The sequence below is a fragment of the Podarcis liolepis genome, assembly GCF_965112155.1.
Source record: "Podarcis liolepis genome assembly, chromosome: 4".
Classification (NCBI taxonomy): domain Eukaryota; kingdom Metazoa; phylum Chordata; class Lepidosauria; order Squamata; family Lacertidae; genus Podarcis; species Podarcis liolepis.
The window spans coordinates 52,200,695-52,219,002 of NC_139558.1; the positions used below are offsets into that span (position 1 = coordinate 52,200,695).

At 41.1% G+C, this 18,308-nt stretch overlaps 1 protein-coding gene across 1 annotated transcript in view; it reads left to right on the forward strand.

Annotated features, from left to right (window-relative positions):
- Positions 1-18,308, forward strand: part of DSCAM (DS cell adhesion molecule) — a 322,782-nt gene that overhangs the window by 261,476 nt on the left and 42,998 nt on the right. Inside the window, exons 22-28 of the mRNA XM_083500497.1 lie at positions 5,656-5,773; positions 6,917-7,080; positions 7,775-7,873; positions 9,857-10,045; positions 12,694-12,984; positions 15,489-15,665; positions 18,032-18,062. Of these exons, the coding sequence (XP_083356623.1) occupies positions 5,656-5,773; positions 6,917-7,080; positions 7,775-7,873; positions 9,857-10,045; positions 12,694-12,984; positions 15,489-15,665; positions 18,032-18,062 (1,069 nt within the window). The remainder of the gene's footprint in view (positions 1-5,655; positions 5,774-6,916; positions 7,081-7,774; positions 7,874-9,856; positions 10,046-12,693; positions 12,985-15,488; positions 15,666-18,031; positions 18,063-18,308) is intronic.

The following is an 18,308-nucleotide window of genomic DNA, read 5'->3' on the forward strand; positions in this document are numbered from 1 at the left end:
AACTACTTATTTGTAGATCACAGTGGGTTGCAGTCCAAAGGACTGGACTTAAAATGCAGTATTAACAATGCAATGGGAAACGGTGAGGTGGCCATGCCTCCTGTTCAGAACTTGCCCCCCCCCCCCCGCCCCACCACCTCACACCAAACAGGACTTTTAATCTTGTCTCAAAGGATCCGGTGGGTGGAAAGGTCTGGAGAGAGGGGGCCGGCACAGTATCTGCACAATCCCCCACTGAAACATTACAGTGTTAAAGGTGAAAGTGGATTATGGCATTGTCTGGCAAGCAGAACTGTTGGGTATGGAGGAACTTTTTGTTTGCATTTTAAAACAAACCAGCTTTATTCACATTTCCTAGGCTAGTTACACAGATGTATAATATATTATACATTTCCAAATTTTGTGATACATTTCTTAGCTCAAAAATGTACCACAGTGCCTTGAAAATTATTATCTTACAAGAAAAGGCATTTAGAAGTGAGTGCAATGAGATACATATTTAATCACAAAATGTGTACTTAAATGTATCTAAATATGGATTTATTCATTTTTAAAAGCAATTCAAAACCAGGAAGGAAGGAATTCATCAATGAGCCCACGTGAAATGGGCATGGGCCAGAAAGAGCCCATCTCTCTGCACAGCTAAAAGACCCTTACAGAGCAAAGAACTCAGACTGACACATACCATAGAGAATGGCAACTATTATAAATACCACGGTTCTGGGTCCTGAGAATCATCGTTTTAAGGGGAAATGAAGCTTCTAGCCTTCATGGTTGCTGAGATACATCTGGATATATGTTGACAATGTTTGCTAGCATAGAGTGATGCAAAACTGAGCAGGCCATTCTGCCCTTGAGGGAGAAACAAGCAGGTTTCTTTTGATGGCACTTAAGAACTATCAGGAGCCTTGTGCTCCTGGAGCATCACTAGTATCTGCTAGCAATATAATGTAATTTCATTAGCTAGGCTTCATTTACTTCTCTTCCTTTTGATCAACAGAACTCATTTTTTGTGTGTGACTTTAATTAAATTTTTTACTAGAACAATCCTCTTGAGAATCTGAGGCTTCTCTTGAAGATGCCATGAGCACCACGACGTCAGGATGATCATATAGCTCATAGAATAATGTTCTTCCTTTCTTCCCCTTTATGGATCCCAGTGGTCCACTAAGAGCTTCCTGAAGCCATTTTCCTTTGCTCTCTCCAAGGATTGCTATGTAAGATTTTCCTTTTAAATATTATTTGGACAGGATAAAAACCCACCGAGATTAAGCATTCCAGTTACATTTGATGATAACGCTTGTTCTCACATTTGCCTAATTGGTGTAAAATGGATTCCTGGCCTGTAGTCTCTCCTTCCATATCAACTGCTATTTCTAATCAGCATTCTTAATTTTGCACATTGCTTGTTATTGCATTGTGGTTCTTAATATTGTGCTTTAGGAAGAAATAGGAAGGATAAAAATGGGCTCTTCTCGAAATAAGAATTGTCCAGACCAAAAATATGGTTCCAAAGCTTTACTAACAGAAGACAGACCCTCAGAACAATGATGTTACATTCAAATAGTTGCATAACATCATATGCTTGTCCAGGCATAGGTACAGCATCTTAGGAATATTAAATTACTCAAAACAGAACTGAAACATAGCTCTGTCTCTACCACAGCCAGTATTCCATCCTTTCTTGTAGGGTGCTTGAGAACAAAAACTGAAGTCCAACTCATACAAAATGGAGATTTGCAATTGAATCTTCCCCACATGATCTAAAGTTAAACACCTCATGGCAGAGTAGCAGAGATATGTTCTAAATTAATTTCCTTTTTTCTTTTTATATGCTTTTTATTAGTTTTCTGACTTAACACACACACACACACACACAAAATTAACAAAAATAATAAAATAAAAAGGAAAAACATCCATAAATCCATAAGTTCTTAAAAGAAAACCTATGCCACCATGTTCTTAATTCCCAATTACTGATCTTTCCCAATAGACTTCTGTCTTCCTCAAAGCGGGTCTGTTACGTTCCATTTCAGTGTACAATTAAACAGTTATACCTAGTGTATATAAAGCATCATAATTACATTAATGGATGGAATAAAGGAAGGTTTTTTAAAGGGTGGCCCATCCTCTCCTATGCACACAGAGCTGCATGTGAACAGATGTGTATATATTTGGGCATTCTTCCTTCACCCTGGTGCTTGATCAATGTGCTGGATTCACTGCAGCACACCTTGGCAATGTCAGTAGCAAGAAGCCCTTCTGCACCTCGTGGGTTTCCAGGTGTAGGTTCCACCCAGGAGGCATTGACAGTGGCAGACTATCAAATGCCCATATGTGAGCTCCAGATGGCACTTTATGTCGGGTCTAGCAGAGTGCCAGCAGGCTCAGCTCAGGGCTGGTTGAGGGAAAGGAGGACAGGCTTCCATAGAATTCCTATGGGACATCCCCTCCGATGCACATTAAACAGCTTGTGTAGCTCAACAGACACAAGAGGGAGTGCAAATATGCCTTGAGTGTAGTAACACTGAAATCTGAATACAACGGGTCCAGGCTATTCAAATATTCACATGATCTATAGGAAAAGTTGCAGATGTTCACCAAGCATCTGAAGACTTAGCTTTGAATTTAGATCTTTTGTTGCTGCTGCTGCTGTTCAGGTGGATTCTTTCTTCAGTTATGGATGGTGTTTGGATAAAGGAAGGAAGGAGGCATTCAGATGTCCAAGGCAGGGAGAAATGGTTGGAACAGAGTACTTCCTGTTGAATAATTGAATAAGCAACTCCAGCTGTTGCCTGCACACTAGTGAGCTCAGTTTTTGTTTTAAACAAGTCTTAGGCACCTGGGGAGCTGCTTTGCTCCTTCTGGATCTTTTTTGCTGCTGCACCAAGCTAAGCAAAGGTCTGGCTTAGCGTATGCATGGGGAACCTCTGGCTCTTCAGAAGTTGCTGAACTACAACTCCTATCAGCCCCAACAAGCATGGCCAATGGCCAGGGATGATGGGAATTGCAATTCAGCAACATCTGGGGGTCTTGGCTTTGTGTCTCACTTGAACTGGGGCTCATTATTAAGCTCTCTCCTGCCCAACCCATATGTATGTGCTAACCACTAGAATCAGAAGCAACTTGGTGTAATGCTTGGCAACTTGCGAATTATATATGGTGGCAGTACTAGTTTTCACCCTCAGCTAAGATTTAAATTCCCCAAGAGCTTACATAGGGATGTACCAATATGTCCTTGTTTGTGAGAAACTTAAGTTTCCTGATTTAGGCATTGCTTTTGCTAAGCCCCTTGGGAGCGGCTGTATCAAATGTCCAGTGTCAGCTGCTTAATGAGCTGTGGATTGGTCCCTTCCAGTCAACTAGCAGAAATTCTCTCTCACATGCTTTAATACTGCGCCTTCATGTCAGAAGAGAAGCGTAAAGTGTCCTGGCTTTTCTCACAGCTGCCTCAGTTTCACTACGGGTGTGCCACAACATCACTGCTTCTTTTGTCAGATGTCATTCTCACATGCAAATTTATTGGCAGTTCACAATTCATTTATTTTCATTTAGTGATCACATATTATTACAGGAGCTTAAATGCAGGCTGAGTGAACTGTCAAAATCTGCCTTGTCTTAGCAACATTTCCCGTCATTGCAGAAAAGGAAATACTGACATTTTTCTGTAGCTACCCATCCTCTGTCAGAGTATCAAAAATACAGATCTAAAAATCAAAACATGTTGCAAAGGATGAACTTGGTTGGTACTGCCACCTGTTAGAAGTTAACTAAAAATGTGTTGTTTGTACTGATTTGTTACAGAGCAAAGAAGGGAAAACTTCAGAAGTGGAGCAGATATCCCAAACAGGAAATGTTGTTGGGGCCATTAGTTTTACACAGTTTTGCACAGATGTGCATACTTCATGAACAGAAATCTGTTTATTTGGGGGAAAATATGCCACTTTTCAGCCAAGAAGACTCCCCAAACAACATATATAATAATAAAACCAATAACAAGACAATCTCTGCTCCAAAACACTGCAAATATTTGCAAATGGCTAGCAAAATAGTATCACAAGACTGGAAATCCTGAGCAGGTCTCACAAGAATAAATATATATGCTAGAACTGAGAATCAAAGAGAAGTTTTTATTTGGCAGGCACAAAGCCTTGGACATAGGTGACCTAATCTGGAAGAAATCCCTGGAACTCTTTGTATAAACTGTAGATGTGATTATGACATGCAGATGGGGCTGTGGTTGTGATGCTGCCAACTGCTCCCTCCCCCCCCCCCATCCCTCTGAGCTTTCCAAGAACCTAAGATGAGACTGCTGGATCAGGCCAATGGTTCATCTAGTCCAGCATCCTGTTCTCACAATGGCCCAGATCCCTGTGGGCAGCCTGCAAGCTGGGCAGGAGCACAACAGCCCTCTGCCCACTTGCGACTCACTTTCTCAGTTATGCCTCTGGAGAGGGAACATGGCAATTATGGCTGCTATCCCTTCCCTCTCCACCCTTTCCTTCCTTTCTGTTTATCATAGTTGTCAACTTTTCCCTTTTTTTAAGAGAAATTCCCTTATTCCAAATAGGATTGCTCACAAGAAAAGGGAAAAGTTGACAGCTATGCTGTGTATGGATTTGGTAAGGACAGTGGATAGGGTGCTCTGGAATGCAAAGTCAATGTATTATTGTGCTATAAGGGACAACAAAAACCCCCAGTAGATTTGGAAACAGGAAAAATGAGAAGGAAGGGAGCAGGAACACATGTCATGGGGTGGTATTCGACTGAGTTTTACTCAGAGTAAACCTATTGCAATTGATGGACCTAACTTAGGGCTTATCCAGCACTTCCTCTTGTCCCTCTTCTTTCACCCAGGGAAAACTGCTCGTTTGTGCTCAATTGGAGCAAACAGCAGTCAGGATTTCTGCAGATTGCCATTGATTCTGATTTAAAGCTAAAGTGTGTGTTTTCCCTGGGAAAGGAGCAGGGCAAGCGGAAAACCCATGAGAGCCATCCTTTCTAGGCACGGGACAAGAGAAAGTGTGGGCAAGACATTAGTCACTTCCATTGATTTCAGTGGGCTTGCTCTGACTAAAACTAAGTTCAGTGCCACCCATGGGTTACTTTTCATCTCTGTTCATCCTTCTTGCTATGCTGTTTCAAAGCACATGGAAGGACAGAGAGATAAATGCATTGCAAGGGGCTGGACTAGATGGTCATTGGGGGTCCTAGAATTCTATGATTCTATGAAATGTTGGCAAATGGGGGCAGGGAATGGAAAAGGATGCTGCTAGTTGAGGACTTTTGATGTCACCTGAAATGCAGCATACTTGAAGGCCACTTACCATAAGCACATGTGCAATCTTCACAGATTCCTTCCAGTACAGAACAAGGGGATCAGGAATTAAATAGGATTTTTAGTCCCAGCTACCTTCAGGGTCCCTTCCCTCCCCTGCCATCTCAACATTGATTGTATTTTCTGTGTGTTCCTTTAAGCCGCATGATAATGTTGGTTGAAGTTAATTTGCCTCATATAATTGTAGCCAGAAACATTTTGACTTTTGCTTTAAATATTAAATTTCTCCTGGTACACACACACACCTGGCCACACCTCTGAAGAATATGGTGCCACACAGCTGCATTTTAATCCTTTTTTTCTGATTCACTCCTCAGCTCCAGCCAGAATTCTGACCTTCAGCGGCACAGTAACAACCCCGTGGATGAAAGACATCATCCTGCCTTGTAAGGCTGTTGGAGACCCTGCTCCTACAGTCAAATGGATGAAAGAAAGGTAACCAGCAACTTTGTATGAGGAGGGTGGTGGTGGAAGGGGGAGAGGGATTACAAATGGGACCTGCAACAGAAGGTTGCAGTATGCAGTGAGTTCCTACTCTGTAAAAGAAAAGGCTTCTCGGGGGGGGGGGAGGAATGAAATTTCAGCAACAGGAAAGGGATAGAAGACTCCTTTCCCCCATCCTGTTCCTTTACTGTGCTAGCAATAGAGAGCTGTTAGCATGAAACCTGAGCATTTTATTTGTATAGGGTTGTTGTTGTTTTTTTGGGGGGGGGAGGTTAGCAGTTTGCGTGCAGTTCTGGGAATTGTAAAATGAAAAGAGTTTCATTTTTTTCTTTCCTTGCTCCTGAAACTATGGTGTGTGGGGTTCCTAACCTCACAACACGCAGCCCCTAGCCCTAACTCCCACTCTTCCCCTCTATAAACCGTTAAGTGGTTTGAGAAGGTCAGAACTTTCTCTCTCCTGACTCATTTCTCCAAAGAGGTGGGTGGGAAGAAGTTAGAACATAAGAGCAGCCCACCAGATCAGGCCAATCTAGTCCAGCATCCTCTTCTCACAGTGGCCAACTAGAGGCCTGTGGAAACCAGGGAGCAGAACAAGAGCACTCTCCCCTCCCATGGTTTCCAGCAACTGGTATTTGGAAGCATGGCTGCCTCTAGCTGGAGAGACAGAGCACAGCTGTCATAGCTAGTAGCCATTGATATCCCTCTCATCCAATCCTCTTTCAAAGCCATCCAAGTTGGTTGCTATCACTGCCTCCTGTAGGAGCGAGCCATTGTTTGTTACCAGCGTATTTTGCATTTGCATTTGTTTGTTACCAGCGTATTTTGCAATTCTTCATTATAGATGTCCTGCCGTGGAAAACACTCAAATGCCCTTTATTAATTTTATCAGCCTCTAAATCAAGTAGCCAATGAGATGCTCCCCAGTTGTTGGGGGGCTACAGCTCCTGTTAACTTTGACCTTTGGCGCACAGGCTGGAGCTGATGGGAGTGGCACCCCATTGGCTAACCCTGTTATAGAACTAGGAGACATTCTTGCTTGGCAATTGCTTTTTCCTGCGCTTTTATAAATTGCCACTCCTGAGTAATGTTGGTTGTAACCTCTTTAATGTATGAATTTTGTTTCCTGTGAGGTAGTAACGGGACACCCAGTCTAGTGATGATTGATGGGCGAAGAAGCATCTTTAGTAATGGCAGCTTTGTCATCCGTACTGTGAAAGCAGAGGATTCGGGATATTACAGCTGTGTAGCCACTAACAACTGGGGATCAGATGAAATCATTTTGAATTTGCAGGTGCAAGGTAAGAAAACTGTTTGTTTTTTTAATTGTGACTATTTGTGAGATTACAGCACTTTGATTATTGTTCCAGTAATTCCTCTTACATCACTGAGGATACTCCAGAGAATGAAATTTAGCACCCTGACTAATTTTAGGTTATGAATTTGGTGCTCATTACAAGTGGGACCTGCAGCAAAAGGTAGCAATGTGGCATGGTTTCCTACTCTGCAAGAGAACAGGCCTCTCAGGGGGTAGGGGGACAAAGTTTCAGTGATTTCTTTTAGCTGCTACTTGACATTAGCACCGATGGTCAGTTTTCTGGCGATTTCACTGACATCACCAGAAATGTTGCTGCATTGCTGTGCCCCATTAGTGATTTGTGACAGTGGTGTACAGTGTTTCCTCAAGTAATAAATGGGGGGTGGGGGGTGGAAATATGTTTCCCATGCTTCTTGGAAGGAGATTGTTCAGGAATTGTAGTGATAGGAAAGTCAAAGGCAAAGTTAAGGTTAAGAAATGACAGATAAAATTATATAGTATTTACATATCTAAGAAAAAGAGAACTTGTCTTTTAGTCTTAGCTGGAGATGTCAAACTAACAGACACGCTGACAGATATGATTTGCTTTTTTTATCCCCAGCCCCAAACAATTCTTCAATAGATGTCTTTATGAATAGTTTGAAGTCATGCACTAATTGTTAACTGCTTCTGTCTAGTTCCACCAGACCAGCCGAGACTTACTGTGTCCAAAACCACATCTTCCTCAATCACTCTTTCCTGGATCCCTGGAGATAACGGTGGCAGCTCTATTCGAGGTAACAGTGTCCAGGTTCATTTTTCAGTGATAATGTTTTATTGCAAAGAAGTGATTCACACATTCTAGCTTGATACCAAGTAGTGGGTCACCATGGTAGATTTGTGTAGGAGAAAGCAGTGGTAGGTTATCCAGGCCTCCTGCCTAGCAGTGACTATTGGAGATAAGACTCTTTTGTACAAGTGATCATCATTAAATTTATTGCACTAGACGTTGGCCTCAAGAACTTTAAAATATACTCCAAAAATATCCGATATATCAAGTCAAATAAAAATAGACAACACAATAATGAAAAATGAAAAATAAAATAGGATTATTTAAAACTTATGGCACAATCAAGTAAAGCCTAGTTTAAACTAAAATTGAACTGAACAGATGCTTACAATTCTCAGACAAAACCTGCCATTCTGCACTAATTCTTGTGGTGTTATATATGGCTAAGCATCTTCTAAGAGAAAACGGATAATGTCTTGGTCAGAGTAGGTTGTTAAATGAATTTTTCTCAGCAGTCCTTTGGGAAATTTCATTACATAGTGAATTACATTCTCCACCTGTTTTAAATTACAGGTGCAAATCTGTTGGGAAGTTATGTTATCTGTCTGTATCTGCCTTCCAACATGGCAGAGGACAGAATCTGTAGGCATAGATCCAGCGCCCAGGGCCTTCTGGCGGTTCCCACATTGCGAGAAGCGAAGTTACAGGGAACCAGGCAGAGGGCCTTCTCAGTAGTGGTGCCCGCCCTGTGGAACGCCCTTCCAGCAGATGTCATAGAAATAAACAACTATCGGACTTTTAGAAGACATCTGAAAGCAGCCCTGTTTTAATATTTGATGAATCATTGTATTTTAATATTCTGCTTGAAGCCGCCCAGTGCAGCTGGGGAAACCCAGCCAGATGGGTGGGGTATAAATAATAAATTATTATTATTATATAGTTATTTAAAAATGTCCTCCATAGAGGAAATACCGTTAGTTCCTCTAGATAGTTAGATATTTGATGGTTGTTTGGGGGGAAGGAAATGCTACCATTGGGAAACTTTTGATTGTTGTAACAACCTCAAGTCTCCTCCAGCTCAGTCTTCATATAACCTGCCCATTACTTCTTCTTTTTTATCTAAGTGGGCCTAAAATGATTCTAGCATACTATATCTCTGTAATGGACTTTGCATGTCAGTATGACTTCCCCTTTTGCTTAAAATTATATACTTAATTTAGCAGCTGTTCTTCTGATAAGAGGTGCATACATTTATGAAATTGCAATAGCATTACCTGTATCCTTACTTCAGCGGAGAGCAACCTGCTTTTGCCCAAAGGAGGCGACCTAGTAGTCTCTGTAAAATTGTACTATGTTCTATTCCCAGTAGTTTAATACAGAGTTAATTCATCCGCCCCTGCAATGTCTCTGAGCAATACAATCACTTGGAAAATCTGTGATGCAGTTATTTTGGATGTGTGGCACCCTGCACATTGAGTTATGTGCAGTAGGCCACATGCCCAAATTACTGGCATGCCTACTTCCTATGGGGACACCACTGTCACAATGCTCACCATGTGGGCCACTGTGTACCTTCAGCCTGGGGAAATCAGGCTGTTTGTCCCACTGAAACACACAATACCAGTTAGTAATGACTAACCTCAGTCCCATTTATTTCAGTGGGACTGAAGTATGACTAGCATAGTCTGGATCTGATCCAGACAAAACAAGCATCAATCTATCCAACCTAGAATAAAATTATCATCTTGTCCTCACTAGACCTTTCCTGGTCTTTAGAAAGATAACCATCCTTTGCTCCAGAGTTCAGGAGCATTCTTGGTCTCTGGCTGCAAAGGAGATTGTCTCAGTCCAGAAACATTACCATGTGGTCAAGTCAAGAATAGATTTGGAGACCCCTAATAATCTAATGTAGAAACTTCCTGTGATTCATTTATTTCCTCACACCTTTTGACTATCTACTCTAATTCTGATATCTTTGCATCTTTGGCAGGTTATATACTGCAGTACTCGGAGGATAACAGCGAGCAGTGGGGCAGTTTCCCTATTAGCCCCAGTGAACGTTCCTACCGCTTGGAGACATTGAAGTGTGGAACGTGGTACAAGTTCACACTGACTGCTCAGAATGGAGTGGGACCAGGACGCATCAGTGAAATCATAGAAGCCAAAACACTTGGGAAAGGTACTTGAAATCATAGCGTGTCTTTATTCTAAAACAAGTGATAGTTGCATGATTTAGATTCTAAAATAGGTCAATAGCCACTTATCCGTGTCATACATTATGTAGTACTGCAAGGGAATTGGCTTTGTAGTGTCTTATGGTCTGACACTTTCAGTTTGCTTGTTCAGTCTTGACATCCTTTTATCTGTTGGATATTTTGCCATGTTGGGGGTCCCGCTCCCAAAGTTCCTATTAGAAAAAAATGAAAATGAAGGCGGTTTCCAGGGCTCTCAAAGTTACCAAACATTTTTGAATCAGTGCTCTTTATGCAACTTCTTCACTTTTGTATAATATTCTAAATGCTTTCTTAATTCTTACTGTGAATATGAAAAGTATGCTGAGTATGGAAGAAGTGGAGAAAGAAGCTAAGTTTTGGAAACAAAACCAACTTGAATACAGTGGTGCCCCGCAAGACGAATGCCTCGCAAGACAAAAAACTCGCTAGACGAAAGGTTTTTTCATTCGCGATTTGCCTCGCAAGACGAATTCCCCTATGGGCTTGCTTCGCAAGACGAAAACGTCTTGCGACTTTGTTAAACCGTTTAAACCGTGCTTCGCAAGAAGAAAAATTCGTTAGACGGCAAAAATTGCGGAACGAATTAATTTCGTCTTGCGGGGCACCACTGTATCAGCAATCCTACAGTGGCCCCTAGGTTCTGTTCAAAACTTTTGATTTTTTGTTGTTGCTGGCCAGAACTAAAATGTTAAGGTCAAATCATATAGATAGAAATTCAGGCAGAATGCTGAATCCTACAGCAACCCTACAGTGGCCCCTAGGTTCTGTTCAAAACTTTTGATTTTTTGTTGTTGCTGGCCAGAACTAAAATGTTAAGGTCAAATCATATAGATAGAAATTCAGGCAGAATGCTGAAGATCCTAACTGGAATCCTTGCTTAACTGCATCCTCCTGGTTCCCTTTCAAAAGCAGCACTCTTGGAGCCATTAGAGATGTAAACTCTGAAACTGATTGCTTCATCCTGGAGAAACCGCAGTGCATGCTAGATTTAGAGTAAATGGCTGAGCCAGCATGTCACCTGTAGCTCAACAAGTGATTGGTAGATGCTTTCAGACAGCAGAGGGTTTGGGTGAGCAGCAGTTGAATTGGGGCCAATTCTGAGCTTCCACCTCAGCCCTCTTTTCATGCATAAATCCAATGAAAAGATGACTTCATTGTGGGGAGGAAATCAAGAGTGCAGGTATCAGTCACTGGCTTGAACAACTTGCTATAGTCTGCTGCAAACTTGATGTATGTGTGCCACATAAACTATGCCTTGTCCATACACCTCAGCGACTCCTGCTTAGAAATGGCAGCACATACCTCTGTGTGGCCTCTTTCTGCTGACTTTGGCAAACCTGGATGTCTTAGTGAATTCATGATTAGAGTCACTATAAGGTCAATCTTTAAGAAACAGAAACAGAATAAGCAAAAGCTCTTGGCTACAGATAACTGTAGTTATCTCCTCTGGTCTAACAGGATTCCTTTGTTTACCTAAGCAAGGCACACGAAACACTTCCGTGTTTTCAAAGACACAGATGAACCACACGAGCAACTTTGTAGCTTCTGATGCAAGAATCAGAATGGTCCTGTTAGACCAGAATATATAGCCTTGCTAAAAGCCCACATACAGATTGAAACGAATATGCAACAGCAATTATTTATTATCATACACCCAATTATCACTTACATTATTATTCAAAATAAAAAAAATCCTTCCAGTAGCACCTTAAAGACCAACTAAGTTAGTTCTTGGTATGAGCTTTCGTGTGCATGCACACTTCTTCAGATACCAACCTATCTGAAGAAGTGTGCATGCACACGAAAGCTCATACCAAGAACTAACTTAGTTGGTCTTTAAGGTGCTACTGGAAGGAATTTTTTTATTTTGACTATGGCAGACCAACACGGCTACCTATCTACTACTGGAACCATGGAAGGCACCACATTGAGCCGCATGAAATGGAAGTCCATCAACCGGTATCTGAAGAAGTGTGCATGCACACGAAAGCTCATACCAAGAACTAACTTAGTTGGTCTTTAAGGTGCTACTGGAAGGAATTTTTTTATTTTGACTATGGCAGACCAACACGGCTACCTATCTATTATTATTCAAGTGTTGGATTACAACCCACAGTGGATTAGCATTGCAGCCAAAGATCCATTGCGTAAGCAGAGACATTACCATTTTTTTAATTTTTTAAGTGAAGCATTTGCTTGCACTGAACAGTTGTAGAATTTTGCACTCCAGCAACTTCTGCAATATTTCAAGGGATTCTGAGGCACATCTCTGGGGTTGCACACTGAAGCCAATGCTGGAAGACACAAGGCAAACAGTGCCTCTTGGATGTTATCAATGACCTCATCATTCCCATCCCAGCACATCTCTGCACCATAAAATCTGTGGTGACCTGTAAAAGGAGAAATATTGACAGAAAAGGAAGAAGTACAGATAGCTGACTTTTTAATTGCTATATAAGGATGAAAAAAGAAATTAATGTTTGCATCTTGCAAGTTAAATGTGCGTCTCCCATCTGAAAAAAATGTGAAAATCTCTCTGTTTTGCTATCCATTTATTATAACTCTTTCTATTTGCATGTGCATTTTCTTGCAGAGCCACAGTTTTCAAAGGAGCAAGAACTCTTTGCCAGTATTAACACCACTCGAGTAAGGTTGAACCTTATTGGCTGGAATGATGGTGGATGTCCAATCACTTCCTTTACTCTGGAATACAGGCCCTTTGGCACCACAGTGTGGACAACAGCCCAGAGAACCTCTCTTACCAAATCATACATCGTGTACGATCTTCAGGAGGCAACGTGGTATGAGCTACAGATGAGGGTCTGTAACAGTGCCGGCTGTGCAGAGAAGCAGGCCAAATTTGCAACACTCAACTATGATGGGAGTAAGTGCATTCATTTAATTGCTGCCTAATGAAGAATGATCATAAATAATTTAATTTCACATAATCTAAGAGCCATTTAATTTTGTGTGCTGCAATATGGCATCTGTAGCAGCTAGAGGATAAAACAGTAAAGGTGTTTACAGTCTGAAATTCCATCTGCCTCTTGTCACATGGAGGGGAGGGGGATCACAAGGAGCTGTACAAATTTATGGCAGGCTTCTCTGATAGCTGTGCTTTCCAATGAAATTACAGCTTGATTTGGCACAATGTTCCAGTGTAGAAGGAGAAGGCTTCCCATTCAATCCATGTCTCCCACTGTGCCAGCAAAACAAATCTGAGCAATTCACACTAACAAATGCCCTGACTGGGGTTCCTCCTCACCCTTAAACCACCATAAATATTTGTTCTGGCACCAAGGATTGTCAGAACTGGAGCCAGCACTTCTTTTGATACCGCAAAATCCAAGTCAAAGTGCTTTCCTCTAAGATGTAAGAAAAATTATTTGTATTGTACTAGGATGTTTTATTTTTAATACACCCTTCATCTGAGGATCACAGAGCCATTTACTATAAACACAAAAATACATACTATAGTAACTAATGAAAACAATAACATCCACCACCCCAGTTTAAAATGCCATCGATTATTTAATTAGTCAAAGGCCTTAGAGAGGAGGAATGTATTTGCCTGTTGTCTAAAGATATGTAACAAAGGCGCCAAGGAAGCCTCCCTGGGGAATTTAAACTCAAGGCAGGGCTTGGAGAAGCTGGTACTAACTTTGGTCCCCAAAGCAATGCTGTGTGGCCCCTGTCAACTTTATCACAATTTATTCCACAATATAGTGAAATGTTTGCCTGTAATTTCACTCATAAGGAAAAGGAAGGTGTGTTGAGTTGTATGAGAGAGTGAACACTTTAATGTTACATCTCTTCTTGCAAACAGTTCAGGGGGAGCTCTCCCCCCCCCCATGAAAATTCTTAGATGTCTATTTTTTTGTTTATTGTGTGTGAGTGAGAGAGAAATATCATCCCAGATCTAGGGAAACAGGTTGTGCATGTTATATGCCCAGCAAATAACTGAGATCTCTTAGTATGATATTCAGTTCTCAGTCACCAGAGTTTTAGGGCTGACATTCTTTTTTAAAGAGCACAGTTTTCAAACTATGTACTCTGGAATTGTGTCACTGATATCATTAGCCATTTTGTAGGAGTGGGGATGTGCTTGTGTCCCCTGAAATGATCCAGTTCTTGCTGTCCTCCTAGGAACCCAGGAGCAGGAATAACCTGATAACTGGAGCCCTTGTAATGTTCTAAACACTCCATTATATATTGCTTTGGTTACTTTGTAGGGAAGCTACTACACACTTTATATAGTAAGATAGGAATAAACCATATTATTACATTCAGTTTACACTTTCTGATCTTGACAACGCTTGTTTAGTTCAAATGTGTTGAAGAATCTGCTTGCAAGACTAAATTTGAAACGGGACAGTTCAAATTTAGATTATCTACCTTGAAAAGAATAAGATGGTGTGCAAAGAGGTCCAGGTTTTCCAAGGCTCTTTTGTTATTAACTAGCAGAGGAGCCATTTTGCAAGGTGTTTTGACACAAGCTGATAGGCTTCGTTCTCTTAACTAGTGGTGGCAATGAATTTTGAGAAAGCAGGGGGGCCTTCAGAACTGGAAATTTGTCAAGCCATTTCAGACAGTCCAACATTACAATCACCTTTTGATGTTTGGCTCAGCTGATAGTGGCCTGGTGTCAGCTCTCTACTCCTTTCCTGCACTTCGAAATTGTCATTGGGGATGGGATGGAAATGGTGTCTGGAAGTGCTTGAAAAGCCATGCTTTGTCAGAATCTGCATTCCCAGTGGGAACTCTGGGAACTGTACTCCCCTTGTTCAGTGAACCAGGAGGAACTAATACAAAAAAACCCCAAACTACAGTTCCCAGAGTTTTCATTGGTAATGCAGATTCTAAGTATATCCAGAAGCCTTCATAGCAGAGAGTCAGGTTCTTGGGCAACTTCTCAATTGCCATTTTTCATCCCTTTTTATTCTCACCTTGGTAACTCCAGGGAAGGGTGGGACTTTCAGTAATATCACTGAAACTCACATTTCCTGGCCCAGGAATATAAATCTTAGGAGCTTGCCATGCTCTCATCAGATAGAAGAGCTGAGCATTACAAGCCAAGAATTGTCCTCTGGCATGAAATTTAATTGGTTTGATTGAAGGGTGAACATTTTTCACTTTACATCTGTTGGAAGAGAACTTATAAAGAAGAGCAACATTATTTCAAGGCAATTAACATTTCCTAGTTTGCCTCTTCACTAGAAGTGGTAGAGTTGACAGGTGTGCCTTAAAATAGCCCATAAAAAGTTAGTGTGATGAAGCTTTCCTAATTAATCAAACCTCTTACAGGTGAGCTTCTGTACACCGTAGTCACTTAAAAACCAACCTTTTCTCTTCATTGATAGGCATCTAATGTCATGACACTGTTTCCAGGTACAATCCCTCCACTCATTAAATCAGTTGTCCAAAGTGAGGAAGGTCTGGCAACCAATGAAGGGCTAAAGATGCTGGTGACCATTTCCTGTATCTTGGTTGGGGTCTTGCTGCTTTTTGTGCTTCTGCTGGTTGTGAGAAGGAGGAGGAGGGAACAGAGACTGAAGAGACTCAGAGGTAAGAATGGACACCCATTACTCGCTTACATGTATTTTGGTCACCTCACCGAGAATGTCTAGCTGAGATTGTATATATAGATTAAGGAGATGTCAGAAGCTTGTAACAAGTAGTGTCCATTTTGTATGTTACAGCAGCAGTATTACTGCTGCTTCTATGCAGCTTCATCTAACTGCACTATGGTAACCTTATTGAGAAGAATATTGCATTTCAGTGAAGCATACAATGTGAATATTTGCCATATGGTGTGAGCCCCCAGTTTTGTCAGGGTAGCGAGACAGAACAGGGATGGCTAGCCTGTGGTCCTCCAGCTGCTCTAGGACTCCAGATCCCAACATCACTGATTCTTGGCCATGCTAGCTGGGGCTGGTGAGAAATGGAGTCCAACAACTTCTGAATGGCCACAGGTTGGCCACCACTTGAGTAGTCATGCAGAGCAACATTCAGACCATTTCTGTAATGTAAGAAGCACCCAGTTTACTTGGTTAAAATAAGCATCAACACATTGATTTGCTGCACTGCGGTACATACTTGTTTCAATGGAGATTGAACTCTCCTTGTCTTGTAACCCCAAATCCCTTTTCAGTTGACGCGCTCACACTTTTCTGAATGTGTGACTGGGACTGTGCTGTGTACCCATGCCCTTTAAGTTGTGTGCCCTGCCAACTCTGCCCTAAACATCTGCATGTTTCAGCACAATGATCCGCAAAAGAGAGCCTAGAGCGCACAGCAGTATGTCCTTTATGTTTACAAAGAGAAAAATAATGGGCAGGTATTTTTTGAAGCTTAGAGATTGGTGAATTTTGTTTTCTTTGCAATATCAGTTATTTTACTATTGGAGATCTTGTTTGTTTGTTTTAGTCATAAGAATGAGGTACTACCTATCAATAATGCAGTTGTACATAATTCCCACTCTGTCTCCAACTGTTGTTATTCCTGATTCTTCAGTTTCAAAGACAACAAAGGCAGTGATGTTGAAACAACCACCTTTATGCTGCTGTTACATTAATTTGGACAATGGTTTTTGTTTTTGTTTTTTGGGGGACACTGACATCTCTCATTGGCTAACTTGTTAAGGATATCAGAAGTGTTTGATATGGATTCATAAAGCAGGAAGTAATCCCAGGAGGAAATGGTTAAGGAACAGAAAGTTTTCAAATACGGGGATGGGGGGATTCAGATAAATTGCATGCTGCATGCTTCAGAAAGTATCTAATTTTTACAAACATGATATATTAGTAGAAAGATGAAGCAAATTCAGCAACTGATGTGTGACAGTAGCCATTTTCAGGATATATATTGTTTGTTTTCATATCAGATTTTTTTGTCACAAGCATGCTACTATGTTGCTATAAAATTGATCGCAAATTCTGAATAAGTTGCATTATATATTTTCTAATATGCACTCATTATTTATTTGTTCCAAATCATTTCCTGTTTCTCTTTATTAAAAATATTCCTTGGCAAGTAGTAGTGGTGTTGGTAGTAGTAACAATAATACTTAAGCATAATAATATAAGCTCCAGAACTGAAAAGACCCCAATCTATGTATTCATCCGTCAGGAGAAAGGAATTTGGAGAGGGACCTAAGAAATTGGTCAGAGTTCATGGGAGAAGGTGGTTCATAAAGTACTCAGCCCCCAAATTGTTGAGGACTTTTAGGCAGAGGTGGGGGGTTTGTGGTCCTCCTGATGTCTTTGACTGCAACCATTGGTCATGCTGGCTAGAGAAGATGGGAGTTGGAGTCCAAGAGCAACTGGAGGACTGCAGGTTTCCCACCCCTGCTTTAAGGTAAGAACCAGTACCTTCAATTGAGTCTGGAAATTAATAGATAACCAACATAAACCATACAGAAAACTAGAATAATACACTTTGTCTGGTTGGCCCCAGACAAAAACACTGATGCGTTTTTTTTACTATTTGAAGGCTCCATATGGTTTTCCAGGCCAGCTCCACATAAAGCATATTACAATAGAATCTAGAGGTTCTAAAGCATTGAGTGGGCGTGGCCAAGTCAGTCTTTGCCAGAAAAGGGCATGACATCCAGCTGAAGCTGGTAATCATGTGACCATGTGGTTATCCAGAAGAAATGAAAGAGTGAGCTGCAGACCCAAACTGAAAACCTTTGACTTCAGGGGAAGTGCAACCCCATCCAATCAAGGCTGTATATTGAAACTCTTGATCAACCAACAGTATTACCATTTTAACTGGATTACTTTTCCGTTTCTTCTTCCACATCCAGTCCCCCATCACCATGAAAAATAATTTTAAATAGACAGCAATGCTTAAAAATGGATTAATTGAGCAAACATGCAGTACTAATGAGCTATTTATGCAGTGTTAATAGTTTTCCCATTTTTCCCTAGATGCAAAGAGTCTGGCTGAAATGCTTATGAGGTAAGAACAATGTGTACAATTTGTCAATTTGGTTGTGATACAGGAGTATCAACCTGAGATCAGGACTGGGACCTTTCCAAAATGCATAGCATGTGTTAAGGAAGCATCCCATTTAAATATTCTAAGGAATTTTCAACATAGATTTCCAAGTTATAGTCTGTGTGGTGCTGGAGTAGATATGTGGTTAGTTATTTCTGCTGAAGAGCATGGATTCAAAGTACCATGTATGGTGTTTCTTTCTTTGTT